General features: G+C 41.0%; 1 protein-coding gene across 3 annotated transcripts in view; it reads left to right on the top strand.

The window, feature by feature from the left end:
- The window catches only part of trrap (transformation/transcription domain-associated protein), a 78,715-nt gene that overhangs the window by 36,898 nt on the left and 19,279 nt on the right, over positions 1 to 22,538 (top strand). For all 3 annotated transcript variants that reach the window (XM_061756194.1, XM_061756193.1, XM_061756195.1), the window contains 19 exons: positions 448 to 661; positions 766 to 894; positions 1,573 to 1,722; positions 2,632 to 2,831; positions 2,920 to 3,041; positions 4,775 to 4,988; positions 5,145 to 5,324; positions 5,535 to 5,681; positions 5,817 to 5,936; positions 8,471 to 8,758; positions 8,867 to 9,004; positions 9,090 to 9,202; positions 9,651 to 9,786; positions 11,388 to 11,579; positions 13,805 to 14,000; positions 14,350 to 14,468; positions 14,613 to 14,759; positions 16,776 to 16,876; positions 18,592 to 18,793. In XM_061756194.1, coding sequence (XP_061612178.1) covers positions 448 to 661; positions 766 to 894; positions 1,573 to 1,722; positions 2,632 to 2,831; positions 2,920 to 3,041; positions 4,775 to 4,988; positions 5,145 to 5,324; positions 5,535 to 5,681; positions 5,817 to 5,936; positions 8,471 to 8,758; positions 8,867 to 9,004; positions 9,090 to 9,202; positions 9,651 to 9,786; positions 11,388 to 11,579; positions 13,805 to 14,000; positions 14,350 to 14,468; positions 14,613 to 14,759; positions 16,776 to 16,876; positions 18,592 to 18,793 — 3,108 coding nt within the window. The remainder of the gene's footprint in view (positions 1 to 447; positions 662 to 765; positions 895 to 1,572; positions 1,723 to 2,631; positions 2,832 to 2,919; positions 3,042 to 4,774; positions 4,989 to 5,144; positions 5,325 to 5,534; positions 5,682 to 5,816; positions 5,937 to 8,470; positions 8,759 to 8,866; positions 9,005 to 9,089; positions 9,203 to 9,650; positions 9,787 to 11,387; positions 11,580 to 13,804; positions 14,001 to 14,349; positions 14,469 to 14,612; positions 14,760 to 16,775; positions 16,877 to 18,591; positions 18,794 to 22,538) is intronic.

Below are 22,538 nucleotides of genomic sequence, written 5' to 3'. Positions count from 1 at the left end.
AATAAATAAATAAATAAACACAAATACATACTTAAAAATTGTTAAACACAATGACTTTATATATACTGTATAACTGGCATTAAGTCTATGATGAGTCAGTTGATTGAGGTTGGTGGTGAGGGGAATGTAGTGATTAGCTGTGGACAAAGGAGCGCCTGAAGCTCTCCTGGGTGAAAATAGATACTGGATAGATTTTTAGTTATAGTCTGTTAGTTGGATCGTTGTTCTTCATTCATCTAATTTGTGCTGTCAGAGGTCATCGATGTTGGATGAAAAGGTCGTGCACACAATTTCTTTCTAGTTAACCCTAAATGTTTTTAATGGGGTTGATGTCAGAGCACTGTGTAGCCAGGGCAAGTCAATGTCTTCCACACCAAATTTTTAAAAAGTTGTCTCATTGTTTTAGCCCATTTATTGTAGTTCTGAACATACACACTGTCCTTTCAGGAGCAGCCAGCTCAGGCTAACATCTCCAACATATGCACTGGATTGGAGATTCTCTGTTTCCTGCTAACTGTGCTACAGTCACCAGCTATCCTGGCCCACTTCAAGCCCCTCCAGAGAGGCATTGCTGCCTGTATGACCTGCGGCAACACCAAAGTTTTGCGTGCTGTTCACTCGCTCCTCTCTCGCCTTATGAGCATCTTTCCCACTGAACCCAGTAAGCCACCAACACTTACATTCCTACATTCTACCTATGTAAAAGTGCAGCTTCGGATTTAATGTTGAAAATGAAACATTGTGCCTTCTCTCATCTCATTCCAGGCACATCCAACGTGGCATCAAAATATGAGGAGCTTGAGTGTTTGTATGCAGCCGTGGGCAAGGTCATCTATGAGGGACTTACCAACTATGAAAAAGCCACAAGCAATACCAACCCCACACAGCTCTTTGGTAGGAAAGACTCACTGATTTCTCATGTATACACATAAATGTTAATTTTTGATGATTTTTCACCTGCAAAATGAAGCAAATTCTCAGTCAATTAAAGCCATCAAACTCATTAGTGGTTGCGAGATGCTTGGCTAACAGCTGGAGACTTTAAATGAAGCCCACAATCCAGCTGTTTGGCAAAGGTTGTACACTGAAACATTATTACTCTGTCATTCCCTCCCTATATGAATGTTATTTTTCACCATGCAGATGTCAGAGATATTATGTTAAAGTTAAAATCCATGCATATTTAATCAATAGCACTTATATTCTCGTTTTATTTCTCTTAGCTTTCCGAATACTGAGGTCAAAAAGCTATGAGCTATGAGTCACATTTCCCCGAACTAGCAGTTGTGGTCAATAAAATGCCTTTGGTCTCTTTATGTCAGAGAGGTAGTGTTGTAATGTATCCGTTTGGCCAGGGAAGCTTACAGTCCAACATTGGCTCCAGGGAGCAGTAGCAAAAAAAAGGGGGGGGCTTAATTAAACATAATCACGCCTTCCCTTCCTCTGTGATACCATGTTGTGTTGCAATAAAAATCAAGATGAGTGTAAAAATGAATGTGTTAAATGTAGGAGTGTGTTTGTCTTTTGTTTGTATTGTAATTCACACTGATTGGCTCATTGTTTGTCTTCCAGGAACACTGATGATTCTCAAGTCAGCCTGCAGTTACAATGCAAGTTACATCGATCGCCTCATCTCTGTGTTTATGCGCTCACTGCAGAAGATGGTGCGTGAACACCTGAGCCCCCAGCAGGCCAACCCAACGGTCACTGAGACCAGCACTGGTACATCATTGCACATGAATTCATCAAATCAAGCCCACATGTTTGTATAAGAACACAAACAATGATCATATGCAGTTAAACATGTACAAATATTTTATAAATCAATTCACATTAACTTTTTTTTTTACTGTATTTTGTCCTTGTTTTTTCATAACATTGTTTTGATACTGAAATTCCCCTTAGTGTTTGACAAGTTATATTATTATTAGGGCTGCAACTAACAATTATTTTAATAATCTATTAATCTGTATATTATCTTTTTCAATTAATCGATAAATCTGATTTTAAAAATACATTTAGTTTCCATCCCTTTATTTAAAAACAGCACATTATTTCATATATTCATTCAGTTTGGTCTGTAACAGCCGTGAGAAAATAGGCAACATTTTCCAAAGTTAAAACAGATGTTTGTAAATATCTTATTTTGATTAAACACAAAGATAATCAGTCTGCTTTAGTGAAGAAGGACTACAGAAATCTGAGAATGTTTACTGATGAAAGGCTGAAATCAGAGGGGTTGGACAATTTTAAATTAAACAAGGTCTCTAAATGATAATTGATTATCAAAATTGTTGTTGATTAATTTGATAAGCGATTGCTGTCGATAAATCAATTAGTTGTACTTATTATTCTCGAACATACTGTATAAAGTTCACTCAAATGTAGTTATTTTAGCTTTCAGACCGGCGGTAATGGCTATGGCTAAGATGCACTTAAGTCATTTAACGACTACATTTGCAAACACACATTGATTCTCAGTTAAAGACCAATATAAGCGGCTTTTTGACCAGAGAAGCCACTAGAGGCCGTTCATGTCTCTCTGTTCTAATAAGCTTAATTGATGTAGCTGTATCCTCTATTACCTTGCCTTGGACTTGTCTTTGGACGTTAACACTCCTGTTCTCACAGTGACAAGTGAGCTGGTCATGCTGAGCCTCGACCTGGTGAAGACACGACTCTCCGTCATGAGCATGGAGATGAGGAAGAACTTCATTCAGGTCATTCTCACCTCGCTGATTGAGAAGTCGCCAGACCCCAAAATTCTCCGCGCTGTCGTCAAGATCGTGGAAGAGTGGGTGAAGAATAATTCGCCTATGGCTGCCAATCAGGTGAGTGAGATGAGGCAGTTCAGGATGTATAGTACAAATAATGAGACGAAACATAGAGACTAAGTGACACTCTGCCTCCTCTTTCTAGATGCCCAATATTCGTGAGAAGTCCATCTTGTTGGTAAAGATGATGACCTACATCGAGAAGCGTTTCCCTGATGAACTTGAGTTAAACGGACAGTTCCTGGACCTAGTTAATTACGTCTACAGGTAATTACTACTAATTACACTATTCATCATATAGCCAAGTGGCCATGCCACGAATGCTTTAGCTGACCTTGCATCCATCTCAGCATAAGGGATGAAGGTCAGGCAGGTTCCGGCAAGAAGAAAAAATTACACAATGTTGCAAGAGTATATACAGAGAAGGTGGTGGGACTTAAATGCATGAGTAAGCCTACTGTTGGATGTACAGAATGGTTCAACACATAATTTCGCATCTAATTAAAGCTCTCTAGGTCATATAGCCAGGAAATAAAAATATTTCTCAGTGTCTTTTACAGGGCAGTATTAGTGTCAGAGAACACTATCTCATGGCAATACACCTATCCGTTTAGGGGTTTCGGGAAGAGAGACTATCCTGTTGAGTGTAATTCATCAAGCCATGGTTCTCGTTTGGCCGTGACTTCCACACATTACACTTTTAATCAGGCAAATGCATCCTATATCCCTCCACCCCATCTGCTCTCCGTGTCAGGAGATTTAAAATGAGTAGTAAAGCCATGATTGACAGAGAGTAATGATATTGGAATAATAAAGCAGCTGTGCCACAACAATGTATGATCAAGAGAGTGGTGCCAATAGAAGTGATGTCCAGCTGTTGTAATCTTTTTTTGTTCCTTTTATCTCATATTCTTTCTCTCTCTCTGTCTCTCACTTTCTTTCTGTTATGTGACTCATACTCAAGAGGGCCAGGCAGTGCAGCAGAATGTCTGAATTTAGACTTATTATTGCGACATATCTATTCACCAGTACAATTTTGAAGCTTTGAATGAACTAAAGAACAACTTGGAGCCAGTCACAAAAGGGAGTCATGCCGTAAAGCCAATGACAAAACGCCTTTCAATGCTGCATTTCCTCGCATCTGGTTTGATTTCAAAGCACTGTGACAATCAGTGCTGCCCTCTCCCAGAACGTTTGTTTTAGGCGAAGTTGCATGAAGTTAAATCAATAAGTTAATATTATACTGTGATTGAAGGTTTTTTTGTTTTTGTTTTTTTACAATTCGATAGTAAAATAAAGATTTGTTCTTCATATCAATTCATCATAACATGGAGGCCTGGCCTACACAAGATAATTTATTTTTTGGCTATATCCAATGTTGTGATGTTCGTACTATAGAATCATTTATTTCTTGTGTTTAGGGAAATATGCTCAAGATAAAAAAACTTCCTCCAGAAAAATCACATGCTAAATTGCTATGGCAATATTTGTTTAAAAGAAACAAACAAAACCCTTGCAATTAAGAGTATTTTCCCATATCGTTCAGCCCTACTCCTGATTGATGACTAGGTAGTTTTAATTGGGCCACCATCGTTAACGCTTATTGGTTTCTCAGTGAATCAGTAATGTTTGTTTCCACCTATCACTTCTAATTCCATTACAACTTCATTTTGGGTTTGTGGTGCTCTCCCAAATTTTACATGGTGAGTACCATCACAGCTACCTAAAATGCAAAATCCTCTTTTAAATACGGCAGTCTCCACCACTTTTACATCTGTTGCCAACAGCACGCGCAAACTGTTAATTGCAAACATGCAATTTAGCGCTCGCTTTGTGGGATCTTAGTAGATTACACTCAACACATGCACCAACAGGGCGTGCAATCTGTTAGAGTGATTATGCAATTTAGCGCTTGGTATTTGGGATCTTAGCAAATCAGACCCTAAGAGTCACCACACAAGCTCTCTTTAAGTCAATATTTGGTCCATCTCATCATCCAGGGACGAAAGTCTGTCAGGTAGTGACATCACATCCAAGTTGGAGCCAGCTTTTCTCTCTGGACTTCGCTGCACTCAGCCACTGATCCGAGCAAAGTTCTTTGAGGTTTTTGATGGTTCCATGAAGCGCCGAGTCTACGAGAGGCTCCTCTACATCTGCTGTTCTCAGAACTGGGAGGCCATGGGTAGTCACTTCTGGATTAAGCAGTGCATTGAGGTAAGCAATGCATCTAGCAGTATGCTGATCCAGCAATTACAAGGTGTTGTTGACCCAAATCACAACTCTTTTTTGACTGTTTTATTGTCAGCTTGCGGGATTTCTGCCAAGTACTCTCACTGATCTTAACACCTACTCTTTGAATGTGCTTATTAGCTGCTGCTAGCAGTTTGTGAACGCAACACCATCATCGGCACCAGCTGCCAGGGATCAATGCTTCCGTCCATCACAAACGTCATCAACCTGGCCGACAGCCACGACCGTGCTGCTTTCGCCATGGCAACGCATGTCAAGCAGGAGCCGCGTGAGAGAGAGACGAGTGAGACCAAGGAGGAGGTAGGCCACCGCCACGCACACATGCACCACAATCTTGTCAAGAGATGCACTGTCTCACATTAATTAGCACATTATCCCATTTGGAGTGTGCAATGTACACTCAACCTTAGAGTGGATGAAATTATAACTTTTTTTCACACGTTCACATCACATCTTCTCTCTCATACATTAGTGTGAAATGAATTACATTTCCTATTTTCTTCCTGGTAGGACGTGGAGATTGATATAGAATTAGCCCCAGGTGACCAAACCGCTATTCCCAAGACTAAGGACCAGGCTGAGAGAGATGCTGGCAACCAACTGCACATGCTTACGAACCGCCATGACAAGTTCCTCGACTCGTTACGAGAGGTCAAGGTAACATCCTCCTCAAACAGCATTCACATATTGTGCTAAAGTAACTAAACTGGTACCACCCAGTGGAGTTGGGAAACTCATTACTCTTGAAGTCTCAAAAGTATATCCTGCCATTACAACCCTGTCCTTTGTTAGACTGGGGCGCTGCTGAATGCTCTCGTCCAGCTGTGTCACATCGCCACTCCTCTGGCTGAGAGATCATGGGTGCAGCTCTTTCCTCGTCTTTGGAAGATTCTGTCTGACAGGCAACAGCATGTAAGTATATTACCGTGAGCGTATATGAGCTCCAAACTGGGATTTGCTGGACTAGGAAGACATTCATGCTTGCAAAAAAATGTTTGTAAGGACTGAATGACAGGACATCGTCACATGCAAAACACTGAGACGGTCGTCTTTGTCATCTCATACACGTGTTTGTATTTAAGGAGGGTGTGTTCATTTATGCTAAATATGGACTATAGAAGCTGAAGAAGGAAAGCTTTAATGAGCTAAACTAATAACTAAATGAATATGGATTATTTCGAGAGGGGTTGAAAGGCCTTGATTTGAAGTGATTGATGTCTTCAGTATCTGAGAGATGCAGTCATTAGAATTATAATGATCTACTTCCCGTGACTGACTTCCAAGTCACATGCATGCTATATGTTTATTCTGATGGCCGTGTTGGCTCCTCATCACTTGATACCGTGCCAGCTCATGGTGAAAGCAAGAGCTCTTTGTCTCTGCATTTCGCGTTGCTTTCTGAGGAAGAAATTTGCTGATCAATTGGTCTTCATTATTACTAGCTTAATTAAAGTGACCATCAAGGCATTAGATATCCAGTGCTGACAATAGGCCCTGCAAATTATAGCCAGCAGGAATGCATCATTTATTTCAGTGTGTGTGTGCGTGTGTGTGCGTGCGTGCGTGCGTGCGTGCGCGCGCGTGTGTGATTCACCCTAAACTTGGAAATCACATTTCCTCACACTGACCCATATTTTTCAACAAAATGGATGCAGTAGGATTTACACGATCAGGTTTTTTGCACCGATCACTGCTACAGCGCGCTGGCTATCGTGTCTTCTATTCGTATCTGTGGTTATGACGTGACATCAATCACATAATCTGTGTGCTAAGGCTAATGAGATCGTCATTGTTAGCCTTAAGATAATGTTATAGTTCACAGCTATAAGCAAATGGCTTGCTGAGATGACTGTGCCTCTTCGTCAGAAATTGAATCAGCCACATGCTTCCTTTTTATGCATCACTTCATGCTGCCGTGAAAGGCGGCAAGTTCGGTCTCGAAGGTTTTGCATCAAATTCCTCTTTAGTATTGAACTGTCGGGCTCTGTTGCTAATACCAGTTAGCCATGATACTGTTAGCTGCAGGTCTACCGGTTATGTCACAGTTGACCTGGATTACCACTACTGCGCATATGCGTCTTCACGGTTGACCCAGATTACCTCTACCGCGCATGTGCGTCAAAGACAAAAACACATTAACGCAACTAACTTTCAGATTCAAACATACAAAACACAGGTGCGGAAGGTCCCTGGACTAAACGAGATGGTGTCCTCTTTAATGTCTTAATTCGTGGATCATATCAATGATATCATTGATCAGCGCAGCAGATTAGACATTAGATTAGATTAGGACATAACAGCCAATCACAAAATTTGCATAAAATTCCAAATATCGGCTGATTCTATATAAGCTGGATACCATTATTGGTGTAGGTGTCGAGACTGTATGTCTGTACTTGAACTTGAAACTAGATTTGAAAATGCTCCGATACTAAAATACACAGCTACTTAAACCAGCCTGAAATGTGACTGCAGAGAAGGTGTAGTATGACCAATGTAGCCGTGTCGAGATACTTTAAGGTAAGCACGGATGACAACACTTTGTTAGCCAACTGCAAATTAGTTACAGCGGCAGGCCATCAGGCAAACGGTTAGTTTCTCAAGCGCCGTCACCGGCTCTGCTCCGTACTGCTCAGCTCTGGCCAAGCCAGCTGTGCTCCCGTCGCAAAGCTGCTGCAGTGTGGCACATCAAGTAGAGATGTAATTGATGGTTTCACTTCAGTTGTCCTGCCAAAGTTTTATATTTTGTGGTATTCTCGAGAAGCAGCCTTGTTTTTACTCACCTTTTGTAGTTAACACACTGAAGTGACATGGCATCTGTATTGCTCCTTGTATATCCACCAGTCTCTATGTTCTTCGTTGTCTCTTGTTTCTTCTTGGTCTCTTCCCTATTGTAAATACTCCTTTTAGATAGTGCCCCCTACTGGTCAGACTGAGTCACCACATAACTGAAATTCCTTGTGTTACAGGTTAAGTTAAAATGTGTGGCAAGAATTTGCAGTCAGATGTTAAAATGTCAGTGATGACAATTTGTTACTCTAAAAAGTGTTACATTTGCGTAAAGTTAAAAAGTAAGTGCGTTAAAGGAAAAGTGTTTTGTGTTTTAGAAAAATATTTGAAAATAAAACACATTTTCATAATTGAAAGACGTAATGGCATTATCAAGTATCAGTGCTCATTATCTGCTTGTACTCAAATGCAAGTACTTGCACTCCTACTTCGAAAAAAGTGGTATTGGTGCATCCCTATGATACTCTTCGTTGCATGCTGTGGGTATTAAATAATTGCTAGTGTATTTAAACTGAAATGATGTACGATACTACGGTTCAGGTGTTTTTCCCTCATGCTGCATTTGACACACTCCAAATCATTTTATGCAAGAAACGTAATGCTTTTACTAATTCTGAATTACACCACTAATAAAGTAAACATACTTACCTTCGCAGGCATTATCTGGTGAAATGAGTCCTTTCCTGTGCAGCGGCAGTCACCAAGCCCAGAGAGATTGTCAGCCCAGTGCCCTAAACTGCTTTGTCGAGGCCATGTCTCAGTGTGTGCCCCCCATTCCCATCCGTCCCTGTGTGCTCAAGTACTTGGGCAAGACGCACAACCTGTGGCTACGATCCACTCTCATGCTGGAGCAGCAGGCCTTTGAAAAGGGCCTTAGTCTGCACAGCAAACCCAAGCAAAGTGCAGAGGTCTATGAGCAGGAGAGTATCACACCGCCTCAACAGGTCTAGTATTTTGCTCCTCATTCTCATTTTAGTGTTTGAGCATCTTTTTATATGCTTTAAAATATGTTGTTGATGTTTATTATTATTATTATTATTTTTTTTTTTTAGGAGATTCTGGACTCCCTAGCCGAGCTGTACTCCCTGCTCCAAGAAGAGGACATGTGGGCAGGCCTGTGGCAGAAGAGATGCAAGTTCCCTGAAACCGCCACAGCCATTGCCTACGAGCAACATGGCTTCTTTGAACAGGTGAGGTGAAGGAGGGTGATTTCCTTATGAAATCATGTTAAAGGCCCTTCTTGGAAGCTAAACTTGAATGTCTGCGTGTCTATAGGCCCAGGAAAGCTATGAGAAAGCGATGGAGAAGGCTCGAAAAGAGCATGAGAGGGGGAATGTGTCCCCAGCCATATTCCCCGAGTACCAGCTCTGGGAAGACCACTGGATACGGTAACCAATTTAGTTCTGGTAAAATGATGTTATTTTCAAAGGGCAGTCAAGATAATGCAGAAATAGAATATTGCATTTGAATATTGATGTATATTGATGTGTTCTACGGACCATTAAAAGGACAAATTAACTGATTGGTGGTAGATTCAATGAATTGTTTTTAGGATATACTGTAATGAAAATGTTGATCCCAGGGTGTTATAACAAGACTTTTCATTGTGTATGTTTTTCCACATAGCGTTGTGGTATGTATGCTGATGGTGGAGAAATGTCAGATTTTATGATCCATCTCAATTAAATGGTTTTATGAAAACAGCTTGAGACAGTCTAGTTCTCCCTGCTGAACAAAATGATTCTCCTCTACCACATTTATTAGTATACGTTTTATTCACATTGTTAGACAGAAATTGTTTAGAGTCGCCATTTTCTTTGTTTGCTCTATGACCAGCTGTTCCAAGGAATTGAACCAGTGGGAACCTTTGACAGAATATGGCCAATCTAAAGGCCATTCCAACCCTTATTTAGTGCTGGAATGTGCTTGGAGGGTTTCCAACTGGGCTGCCATGAAGGAAGCTCTGGTGCAGGTGAGGAATACACAGTTACTATGTCAAATTAAGTCACTTAAGTCTGCACCTACCCACACACACACACACACACACATATACCCATGCGGTCGCTCTGAAACTGCGCACTAACCTCAAAAAGCCTGATGGAAAATGGCAAGCATGAGAAGTATAATCAAAAGTCTCCACGAAGAAAATCACTGATGATGCGGAACCTTCAGCCTTGAACCCGGTGAACCAGCGACTCAACTCTATTTTTCTTCATTTTATTCCTGGAATTGGGTGCAATGTTTTATATCCCGCAAAGACCTCATGTCTATGTGAGGAAGTAAGTTGATATTAGACCGTCCAGTCGCTCCACAACCTCCAGGGAGTATGAGCACTGGTCGTAAAGCTGTGGAAGTGCAGCTTTGCAGCTTGTTAATTTATGGGCCGCATGTTTGCTAAGAGGAAGCATCGACGGATGGAAAGTGTGTGATAGTACCTGACATATAACAAATAATCCTGCTTTGCTCTTTCAAGGAGACTTGGAACCAATCCATTGAGCTGCTGTGTCCTAAGGTGACACCTAATTAAATTGTCTGGATGGCAACACCAACTCCACTTCATCACCTTGTTCTTGCGCCTTTCCTTCCTTCCTCTGTTACCAATTTTTACTTTTACTTAGTTCATCTTTACTTATTCATCTGTTTACCTACACTTCTTCCACTCACCCACTGCATCCATTTCTACCTTTCTTCCTTGCTCTGTTAGCCTATAATATTTAAATCTCAGTGTGTGAATAATTACCCTGGCATCTGCTGTGGGCTGATTTGTTTTATGGTGGCGGAGAGGAGTGACGCTTTCCTCACTAGCGCCGAAGCAGGTTCAAAATGCCCCGGCTTTCAATTAAAGCTGGTTCTTGATAAGGCCGTGCCTGTCTCCGGGACATTCATCAAGCGTCACCCCTGATAACTGCTCTGACCAATCACTGTAATTTTCTTAAGAGCCAATGCAAATATACATCCATGCTTCCTCACTCCCCTGCCCTTTTCAACCACTGTAGTTATCGTCATACTCCTCGTTCGTTTTAAATTCAAGACGTAAAACACAGGTTTGACTTTGAAGGCCGCCTGGGTTTTTTTTTTGTACTAATCAACTCAACATTTTAATCAATAGCAGGGCCCTTTTCTCTACTGGGGTGTCAAACCAGTCAGGTTGAGTCGTTATAAGTACAGAGCTCCTGAGGGAAGGCACCATTTGACAATGAGTTTGAAACCATATTGTTGTTTAATACAAAAAAAAGTGAGTCATTCTCTTTTCCTTTTGTACTTTTAAAGCTAAGTGTGCTAATATGCTTGATATAGTAATAGATCATTTTTTCCCCCTTACATTGAGATTTCTTTTCTAAGAGGAAATTATATACCAACAATACTTCTAAGAATTCACATACTTCATTTAAAAACAAGTTAAACTTAAAGCTATCCTGAAGCTCTGCAATATACAGCCTTACATTCAAATGCACAAATAAATTGAAAGAAAATTGAATGCCTTAATTTGGTAATCGTGGGCTTTTTTCTGTTTGCTGTTAAAGATGACAAACTATGAATGCATTTAAATACTGTATACATAATCATGTCCAGGTCGAGTTGAGCTGTCCTAAGGAGATGGCCTGGAAGGTGAACATGCACCGTGGCTACCTGGCTATTTGCCACCCAGAGGAGCAGCAGCTCAACTTCATCGAGAGACTGGTGGAGATGGCATCCAGCCTCGCCATCCGGGAGTGGAGGAGGTTGCCTCATATTGTTTCACACGTGCACACGCCACTGCTCCAGGTATTTATGCAAACTGCACTTAGAGCTGTTGTATGTGTGTCTATTTTATTGTTTTTAAACAAATCATACAGACTGAAAGATGCATGTTGAGAGACCATCAGTCGCCTTGAGACATTGCATTGTTAAGTAATGCTGATAACGGCCTCTATCTTCTTTCCTTATTCCATTTTGTAAAATTGAGTTAGATGAATAGATGGGGGGGGGGGGGGGGGGGGGGGGACCTTTAAGCCTCTTTAGTTCCTCCACAAGTGATTAAAATAGACAGGAGAAAAGATGAAAAGGGAGGATGGGTGAAGAAGAGAAAGCAAGGTGATGAGTTTAAGGAAGATGGGCCTCAAACGCTGCAAGAAGAGAAAATAAGGAAGAAGAAGAGTTAGTTTAGCGGTAATTACTCCCCTGCCATAAGATAGCACTTGATTAAATACCTGCAGCAGAATTACATTTACATGATGAATGGCATGGTCCCAATGAAGGTTACAAAGGGGCCATCAACTGATATTAACTGATAATTGTGAATAAATATTGTATCACCCAATTTATTTTGGTTGTCTATTTAAAAAGTAGGGGAGGTAGTCTTTGTCTTATTTGCTGTATTTGTCCATACTAAATTGGAATGCAAATTGGGTGACTACTTTCTTCATTGTTCTTTGCACACAGACACACGTGAGTGTGTGCATGTGTCTGTTCTTGCACATGTGCAGTCCAGTTATTATCCTCGCAAAGGGAAAACAAGCTATTTATTCTTCTATAGGCAGTCCAGCAGCGAGCTGTAAATCTCCATTCCAAGCTCTATGCCCACATCCACAACTCTGTGAGTGCCTCTGAATAAGAAGCCCAGACTCTGCAAATACAGAGGCTAAAAAATCAAGTTATCATCAAATCCTGCCTCCCAGCAGCGTCTGACAATCAATGGATGCTCACCTACTCCATCGATTGGTAGAGCTGGCGTTAATATTGATTGATGAGTAGTTATAATGGAATGATTGATTATATGTTCACAAAGCAGCTTTGGGCCAAAATGAGATAGAATACCTTGCTTATCATTTTTACCCCGCCCCCATCACCCCTCTTTTATTCTGTCATACTATAGTAACAGAGAGGTTTTTTGGAAAATCATTGTGAGAGTGCAAACCATTAATTTATTCCTAAATGTTTAGGAAACATTTTAGACTCAGTTTCATGACCTATTTTTTCTTTTTCCTAAATGAGCATGTCAAATTTAAATTATGTCAGCCAGAGCCAGTTTGTTTGCATTTACCCAGGGCTGTGTTGCATAATCCCATCTTTGCTGCCATTTGACATTAAGTGTTGGGTCACCTAGGGCTTGTTTATAAATTAACATGCGTCTGGGGTGGGGCTATCATGATTGCATCCCCTTTACAGTTGTAACATTGAAATTAAAACGTTGACCGATGACCTGTCAAGGTCATGTCCTATTTTGACGGCACAGATCACAAATGCTTTAAGTATCTTGGGCGTGTTAATTTGCCAAGAAAACACCTAAACCATATGCCTGTTAATTGATCGTTAAGCACACTGACAATAGTGTGTCATTGACGTTTATTTATTTATTTATTTGTATTAATCATGTCATACAGGAAGTTAAATTACTTACACGTATTGGTAGCATTGTTCTGCTCAGTAGGAAACTGGCATTCTCCCATCCAGTTCAAATGAAATATGAATAAATGGATTGCAAATTTTATTTATTTTTTTGCTAATTTTCACAATAGTGATCAAGAAAATTTTGGCTAAAGTTAATGATACCAAGAAAGACAACCTCAATGTTTTTGCCTATTATTCCCAAACACAAAACAACCCTGAATGTTTTTTTCCATTTACTTCAGCACTCCCTCCCTATCACAATCCTTTGTGCTTGCCCGTTTCATCCTCACATCCCCAACACTATCTTTCTACCTCTTACTTCAGCTCCACACATGCCAAATCTCACCTTTGTTTTCACACTATTTTACAGTTCCCAATCTAGCCTCCCAAGAGACTGAACAGAGAACAACTGTTAGCAGGCAGTTCCATATAATGCTAGTGGGTTTTAGTGCATTAAAGTTGTAGCACAGGTGCATGTATCATGAACAAATTGTTCAGGTGCAGCAACCGTATAGACACATTTTGCTATTGGAAATGTTTGCAGTTAGGTTGCAGCTTCAGATTACAATTTTAAATGGAGTCAAGTTGAGAATGGCTATTAACTCGCATCTTCTCCTCAGGCGGCACAGCAGATCATAGAGTTGCAAGAAGCTGCCCAAATTAACGCAGGGCTGCAGCCAGCTAACTTGGGTCGCAACACCAGCCTCCATGACATGAAGACTGTGGTGAAAACATGGAGGAACCGACTTCCCATTGTGTCTGATGACCTCTCCCACTGGAGCAGCATTTTCATGTGGCGCCAGCATCACTATCAAGGTAGGACCTTCAATGATTGTATTGCCAATGCTAAGCGTCTCTAATCTGGCATGGACAGGGATCAGATGCTCACTGGTGTAAGCTCCCACCTCTGTGTTACTCTATTTCCATATATCTCTGGTTCTGCACCACATTGCCTTTTAAAGTCACTTCATTTATACATGATAGCCTTGAAACTTCTGCTATTGTGAAATTGAATTTTCCTGATAAAATCCATTGTCATGCCCCATTTGCTGTTCAGTATGTTCATGTCCCCACTGCTTTGCTCTCCTCTTCAACAATGGCGCCTCTATAATAAATAGAGATGCCATTCATATTGCTGTTTTTTCCTCTCTCTCTGTGTCTGTAGCCATAGTGACAGCATATGAGACTAATACACAGCATGATCCAAACAACAACAATGCCATGTTGGGCGTTCACGCCTCAGCATCTGCTATCATTCAATATGGCAAGATCGGGCGCAAACAGGTGAGCCATAAATGTACTCGGAGTTTGGTAGCACCTTCAGATCTGTCACCGTATTGTCTGTCACAATGCAAGATAAAAATCACAGCAACAAGGTTTTTTTTCCATCTTTTGTGTATGTCTTTGTCATCTTGTGCCGCCACACAGGGTTTGGTGAATGTGGCTCTAGACATTCTCAGTCGTATCCACACCATCCCAACAGTGCCCATTGTTGACTGCTTCCAGAAGATCAGACAGCAGGTTAAATGTTATTTACAGCTGGCTGGTGTCATGGGCAAGAACGAGTGCATGCAGGTGAGAATTTTAAAATTACATATCTAACCACCAGTTATATTGTATATGCATTTTCAGCCTCGTGTGCATTTTCTCCTTCCTACTTTTTATATCTATATGATTTCATCTAACAATGAAAACCTATTTTGGCCAAGGAATGCTTGGTTCAACCTCTGAATGTGTAATATATTATAGCAGGAGGAAGATTACTTTATAGTCCCTCAGAGGGAAAGTCAATTTGCATGCTCAGAATTACACACATTGAGTGGCTCAGGAAACAAACTCCAGCAGCTGTCTTGTGAAATATTTTATTGGAACAATATATGGTAATTACGTGTGACGACAACACAGCGACTGGTCCACTCTAATTTAAATCATTCAAATTGAATTCCGTTTAGCTCTCAGTTTCCATTGAGGCGACATATTTGATCACATTGTAAATTTACTGCTCAAAGCAGCAGCTAAACTCAGTAATCCATCCATCCATCCATTTTCTTTTACCGCTTATCCTCACTAGGGTCGCGGGCTGCTGGAACCTATCCCAGGTATCTATCGGGAAGCGTGGTACACCTTGAACCTGTTACCACCAATCGCAGGGCACATAGAAACAAACAACCATTCGCACTCACATTCACACCTACGGGCAATTTAGAGTCCTCAATCAACCTACCACACATGTTTTTGGGATGTGGGAGGAAACTGGAGTGCCCGGAGAAAACCCACCCAGGCACGGGAGAACATGCAAACTCCACACAGGCGGGGCCGGGATTTGACCCCTGGTCCCCAGAACTCTGAGGCAGATGTACTAACCAGTTTTCCACCGTGCCGGCAACTCAATAATCAGTTAGGAAAATTACAAATATACTGCTACAACTGTCTTTTTTTGCCATCCATATTGATATACAATGTATTTTTTTCCTGCCCACGAGCCAATTGTCCCGAGCCCAAATTTTAATACAAAAATGACAGGAGTTGTTTGAGGTAGTGTTTGGTGACATGTTATTACACCAAGATTTGGAAGCAAAGGTATCTCAAGGGATTTCACTGAGGGCTCTGATTTAATAGAAGTGGTTCAGCACACCACAAGCCATTAAAAGTATCAGAAGAAACACTCCTCTCTCTTTCTCCCCTCCCTTAAATCTTGCTCTGGCTTGCAGTCTCTGTTCACCTCTCTGGTTACACCATTTGTCACAGCAGCGCATTGGGGACGACTAAACAGAGGCTCACTATAATGGAAACTTGCTTGCCTTAACACTTCTTTACATCTTAATGATCACCTGTCATCATGGTCATCTGTTGTTGACCAATACTGGCCACTCATGCCAGAGTAGCATCTGCACCACTTGCACACTGACTGAGGAGTATCTGCAACATTTGCACAATCAACAGTCTCCCAGATTATCGCACTACTAGTCACTTTAAACTGCATGCACTCCTTGAAGTCTCGGCGCCCTTTGCACAATGGTCATTGCACCGGACTATTGCTATATTAGTCATTCAAACTGTTCTAAGTGCTAGAGGACCTTTTTTTTTTTTTTTTTTTTGCTTCTTTTTGCACAATTTTCCCCCAAAAACATTATTACCAGATATATAGCAACCCTGTATTGGCCAGTGACATTTTCTATATGTCTTTGTCTCAAAAGTGTTCTCTCTCAATTGACTGTCTGTTGTCATACGAGAGCGGCTCCAACTACCGGAGACAAAATCCTTGTGTGTTTTTTGGACATACTTGGCAAAATAAAGATGATTCTGATTATGGCACCGGTCCAACACAAATTGGCATCGTCTTTGTGATTCCTTTCCCACGTGATTATTATTACAACCCCAATTCCAATGAAGTTGGGACATTAAACATAAATAAAAACAGAATACAATGATTTGCAAATCATGTTCAACCTATATTTAATTGTATACACTACAAAGATATTTAATGTTCAAACTAATAAACTTTATTGTAATTGGTATTTATTTATTTATTTTGAGGCGCGGGGGGGGGTTAAAAAATAAGTTAAGCCTCATTTGCTTGCTGCCTGTCAGGGTTTAGAGGTGATCGAGTCCACCAACCTGAAGTACTTCACCAAGGAGATGACTGCCGAGTTCTACGCCCTCAAGGGAATGTTCCTGGCGCAGATCAACAAGTATGGATGACAGTTGGCTACCTTTGCACCCATTGCACCCACCTTTACTTTCTACATCTTTTTGACTATTCATGAAGTCTGTTTGCTACCACGTTATCATAAAACCAAGTCAATGCACTTTTTAGCCTCAAGCCTTACCCCTGAGTGTATAAGCCTGCACTGTATTTGGGATAATATTATACAGTCCATCTGTGTCATCAGTCTGTGACAGTTGGATGTGCAGTTCTCTTTTTAGCTGTAGGGCTTGCTCGTAGAGCAACATGACTGCTCACCCCACCTCCACTAATCACCTCTCTTTCCTACCCGTCATCTTTGACGTGACATGGTACCCTGAGGGGTGAGAGACAAATTGAGGAAGCCTTATTAAATGTATACGCAGCTAAATAATTAACCACAGGCAATTTTCAAGAATCTCTGCGATCAGCAAAACTTGCCTCCACCTCACCAGGGTTTATTGCAATTATTAAGTTTCCCTTAACCGGGGGAGAATTAACAGTGTAGTAGTGGTTATGGATCGAGGGAGCTTCATGTGATTGCCCGCGTGTGTGTGCGTGCGTGTGTGTGCGTGTCCGTCCGTCCGAGCTAAAGATTTGTGGATCATTCAAGTAAACAGGTGTCAAAGAATCGACAGTGTTTGTTGCTGAGGCTCCTGCTGAGGTGGCTGGTAGAAACATTTAATGTACTTCAATACGAGCAAAGTGACAGAGACAACTCCGTTAAGCATTACTAGAGTCTCTTTGGCTCTGACTCCCATAGCAATCGAGCTCCCATTCTTAATCACATGCCAAATTGCCTTTCATAATAACACATTTTAATTGATTGTCTTGGGAGACATTTTATTGTACATAAGCAGTAAAGTACTTTCAAAGCCCTCCGCACATGCTACTCACTGATACACTTTCATTGACAGGCATGTCTGCTTGTTTTGATGGCAGGATAGTGTGTCTTTTGTGCCTTGTTTATTAATCAAATGTTGAAATGTGTAAAGGTTATGCAGGCCACATGCCAGGGAGTGGTTATAAGCTGCGTGGTGTGACGCAAACTGCTGATGACTCAAAATAAATGCCCTTGTCAGCATAAATGGCGCAGTCAGGTCTCCTGCCACATTTCACCTGTCTTCACCTTAAGCATGCAACAAAGAATTTGCAGGATTGGCAAGTGTGACTACTAGATTGTGGGATCAAGGTGGGGGGGGAGGAATCCTAAGCATTCTCAACGTTATCAACTGGCAGATTTCTCCAAACACAAGCAATGCTCTTCATGATTAATGTATTTATACACAGATATATATTGCCCTCTCAGTCTTTTCAGATAAGATTTTGAGCCCCATGTCACTAAGCATTAATACATTGATTTTGCTAGATGGTATCCTTGAGGTCAACTCCTATTATAGCAAAACTTCCTAAACCCTAAGTGACATGAATTCATTCTGAGTTAAATACCTACATGCACTCTCCTTGGTTCTTAAAGATTACAACACATCTATATAAATAGATAAAATATTCTTCTTACTGATGTGTGATACAATTCTCAGAATATGACATCTTTTGCCCCCTTCTTTGTACAAGAATCAAGAGATTTTTATTTCTATCCACATTTCAGGCCCTTATTTCAATTCATATTTCCAGGTCCTTTGTTAACAAGCATGACAACTTCAACCTGAGTCTGTTTTTCACATTTGTGAACCTAATGCCTCTACCTACCTGTTGTTTCAGGTCAGAAGAGGCCAACAAGGCCTTTTCAGCCGCTGTCCAGATGCACGATGTCTTGGTAAAGGCTTGGGCCATGTGGGGTGACTATTTGGAGAACATCTTTGTGAAGGATCGTCAGCTCCACTTAGGAGTCTCAGCTATTACCTGCTACCTCCACGCTTGCCGCCACCAAAACGAGAGCAAATCTCGCAAATACCTTGCAAAGGTGAGAGATGTTTTGTCAGAGTAAATTTGTACTTGTGGTAGGGCTGGGCGATATGGCCTTGAAACATTTTTTCACAAAAGTCCGATTTTCGATTTTAATTAAATTTGTTCCCTTCACTAAACGAAAAAAAATGAAATCGTTCAAAAGGTTTTTTTTTTTTTTTTTTTCCCCCTTTGGAATTTTGTTTTATTCTTTCCGATTCCAAACAAGCTTACTGAAACCGGAGTACCTGGAGAAAACCCACACAGGCACAGGGAGAACATGCAAACTCCAGACAGGCAGGTAAACCCAGGTCCTCGGAACTGTGAGGCAGATGTGCTAACCAGTCGTCCACCGTGCCACCTAAATTTATAATTTTGTAAGTTATGGTCCTGAAGAGAAACCAAATTCCAAACTTGTGGCAAAAAATCTTTTAGGAAAACCCTGCCTTAGACAATTGGGTCTGTAAAATACCATATCCAGAAATTTCTTTAGAAAAACTAGGGTTGTGCAGTATTTGTACTCTGAGTAATTAATGTTTATATTATGTATATGTCTGCGATTGGCTGGCAACCAGTTCAGGGTGTACCCTGCCTCCTGCCCGATGACAGCTGGGATAGGCTCCAGCATGCCCGCGACCCTAGTGAGGAGAAGCGGCTCAGAAAATGGATGGATGGATTATGTATATGTATTAGCAACCCCCACATATGAATGATTTATACTTCGTTCGTGGGGGCTCAGCTCCGATTTGCTCCTATATTAGTCGTACCTTGAGCTCGTAGATATATGAGTTTATATGAGCATGAGCAACCACGCTTCTGCACCTCCAGGAGCGCCTCTCTCCATTAGACCTTTTTTCAAATAGGGTCAATGTTAATTCCCTCATCTCCAGACCCCATCCAGCCCATACATTATTTGTTCTGATAGGCCCAAACACATTTTATTCCCACCATCAGCCTCAGTCGTAATTTGATTGCTCATAGTCCGGCGGTAGTCGCTGTGGATGGGTTCCCACGGCAGATCAATGGTGAAGTGGAATCCTCTTACACGGATGCTGACGATCTAATGGCCTCCCCTGACACTCCAATCTCCCCACCCTCCTGCATTGGCTGGCCTTTTTCAATGAGTCAGACTAATGCTATCACACTTGCCAGCTGAGCAAACCCTATATGGGAGGTAACGAGATGGACTCCTTGCTAACAAGCATTGCGCCTTCTTACACAGACACACTTCAGCACATTCATTGCATATCCTTCACAATTGCTTCAGTCACTGTATGTTGTTCCCATATAGATGACACTTTGACGGGATCACAATTTAGTCTGACTAGGAACAGGTCTGGTGATGCTTTTATCAGCAAAAGGAAGCAACATCAAAACAGCACAAAATTAAGGCAAAGTGCGTTACATTAAGCGTAATTATTTCATGCTGGCTGGTCTTGGCCAAGCAGTTGTTAGAATTAAATAACATTATCTTTGTCTATACTAATTATGGCTGCTTCTAGCTTCAAATACTTTTGTGGTGTTGTTCTGGTGACCCCCAGCCTTGCCGCCACTACTGTCCTGCCAAGCTGAGTTGGCAGTGCTTCACACTGATGTATGTAGCCAGTTGACCAGTCATTACCAGCAATTATGTGCAATCTGTAACCTGATCAGAAATGTGGTGGGGGGTTCGTTATATCTTCACCGAAATGAGCCATGCTGCAGAAAATTGCCTCCTACGTTTTCTCATCATTTATGGCCGTAACGATCAGCCAGAAGGGTCTTTGCTTCACTCCGCAACCCCCTCCTGTGTAGAGCCAGTGATGCAGCAGTCTGACTGATGATCGAGACACTACCCGAACAACTTTGTGTTATATAGAATATTTTCATGTACAGTAGCTGCCATTAGGAGAGGCCGTGAGAGACATAATAAGTCAGGATTACCTCTCTTTTGTCCTGTTCAGCAGTTAGGTCAAGCGGAATGGAGGATCTGTATCCCTTTTATGTCAGAACAGTTTTACTATGTCACAGTGGAGTTTTTGAGCTTCTGCTGTGGTTTCTTAGTATTATAATTTGTTTATTGAGAGTCAGAATCGATCAGTCGGACAGAGCAAAGTTTCTAGAGGAGAGAGAGAAACAAAGGCAAAAGACAAAGCACTAACTGTAAACAGGATGAGAAAAGTAAATCATTACAGATCTACAACAATGAAACATTAGATATGAGTGTTGCATGGGGCTGTAGTGCTACACCCTGTGAGGGAAGGACAGGACAAGATAGAACAGGACAAGGACAGAAGAAGCAGCATGCAGGACAAGGGTCGTGAACCCGGCTGTACAACTGAAGTGTGATGGGATTGACTATGTAAATTATAACAGTCTATAGGACGAGAGTGTGAGTGAGGGGATACACAATTCATTTGCATATTCATTAGTTATTTGTCCCAGGTCCCCGACTGGCAGTCATTGGGCCTACCTCGTGTATCAGTGCGTCCCCCGAGTGGTGTGGTGCATTTAAATCTGGAGAGGCCAGTGATATATTATGAAATAATAAGGAAATAATGAAATAATAATCATAGTCATATATTATGATACATGAATGTTTTCATATACAGTAGATGCCTTATAGGAGAGGCCGTGAGAGACATAAATCAGGATTACCTCTCACTCACCACTGTAACGAGCAATGGTTCTCAAACTTTTTACACCAAGTACCACCTCAAAAAGTACTTAGTTGCAAGTACCACCATAATGACATGTAAGTACAATAGCGTAGTAGGCCCAAGTGTTCATCAGAAACAAGGCAAAGGTTTTATTTCTGAAAGGTATATTTAATATTATAGTAAGGCACTGTATGTACAGTTTGAACATTAGCACTGCTTAAATATAGATAATAAAAAACAAATAATGATTCAATTTAAATGTTTTGCACATAAGAGTAAAAAAAATTCAGCATGTGCGCGAGCAAATTTTTCAGTATTGTGTGTGTGAGGACATTTTAATTGTGTATGTGTGAATACTTTTTCAGTACGGTGTGTGTTAGAGCTTTTCAGTTGTTGAAAGTGTGTTTCTGTAATGCCTTTGAGAGAGCCTTTCAGTTGCGTGTGCGTGTGCGATTGAATTATGTCCCTGAATTACTTTTTCATCTTCGATTAGCTTCACATTATTTTTAGGCATTACACGATCAGGATTTTTGGGGCCGATCACCAATCAGCGAGTTTAAAAAAATGATAACCGATCATCGATCCGATCACACGATGGAGGTGTCTATTTAAATGACCTGTTCATTTACTGTATATACTTGTGTACTTAATTGCTCACAAAAAAAAAGTATTTACAACAAATAATGTATCTTTGTTCCTCTATTTATGCCAGTGAGGCATAGTGACAGACAGAACAAATGAATGGTCTTCTATTAGATGGGCAGAAGTAAATACAGTATTAATGAATCCACTTTTCGTGACATTTTAGTTTGTTGGTGTGCCGTGAGATTTTTCAATTGTAAAATGTTCCTTGGCTCCATAAAGTTTGGAAATAACTGCTCTAGTCAGATTGTTTATTCTAATCAGTCAGGTCAAACCAACATTACGTAATGGGTGCTAACTTACTGTAATGAAATTACTTTATTGTAATTAAATTACTTCACCCACACTGAAACTTTAGAGCATGATTCGACAGAACGGCAGCATGTTTACGTCCAACTGTTCGTGCTAGCAGTAGCTTGCTAGGCTACATAACGTTTTGTTGCTTGCTTGAGAGCCGTATCGTATTAAACGTACGTGAACATA

The sequence above is a fragment of the Phyllopteryx taeniolatus genome, chromosome 19, assembly GCF_024500385.1.
Source record: "Phyllopteryx taeniolatus isolate TA_2022b chromosome 19, UOR_Ptae_1.2, whole genome shotgun sequence".
Taxonomy (NCBI): domain Eukaryota; kingdom Metazoa; phylum Chordata; class Actinopteri; order Syngnathiformes; family Syngnathidae; genus Phyllopteryx; species Phyllopteryx taeniolatus.
This window is presented reverse-complemented; position numbering and strand designations above follow the sequence as displayed.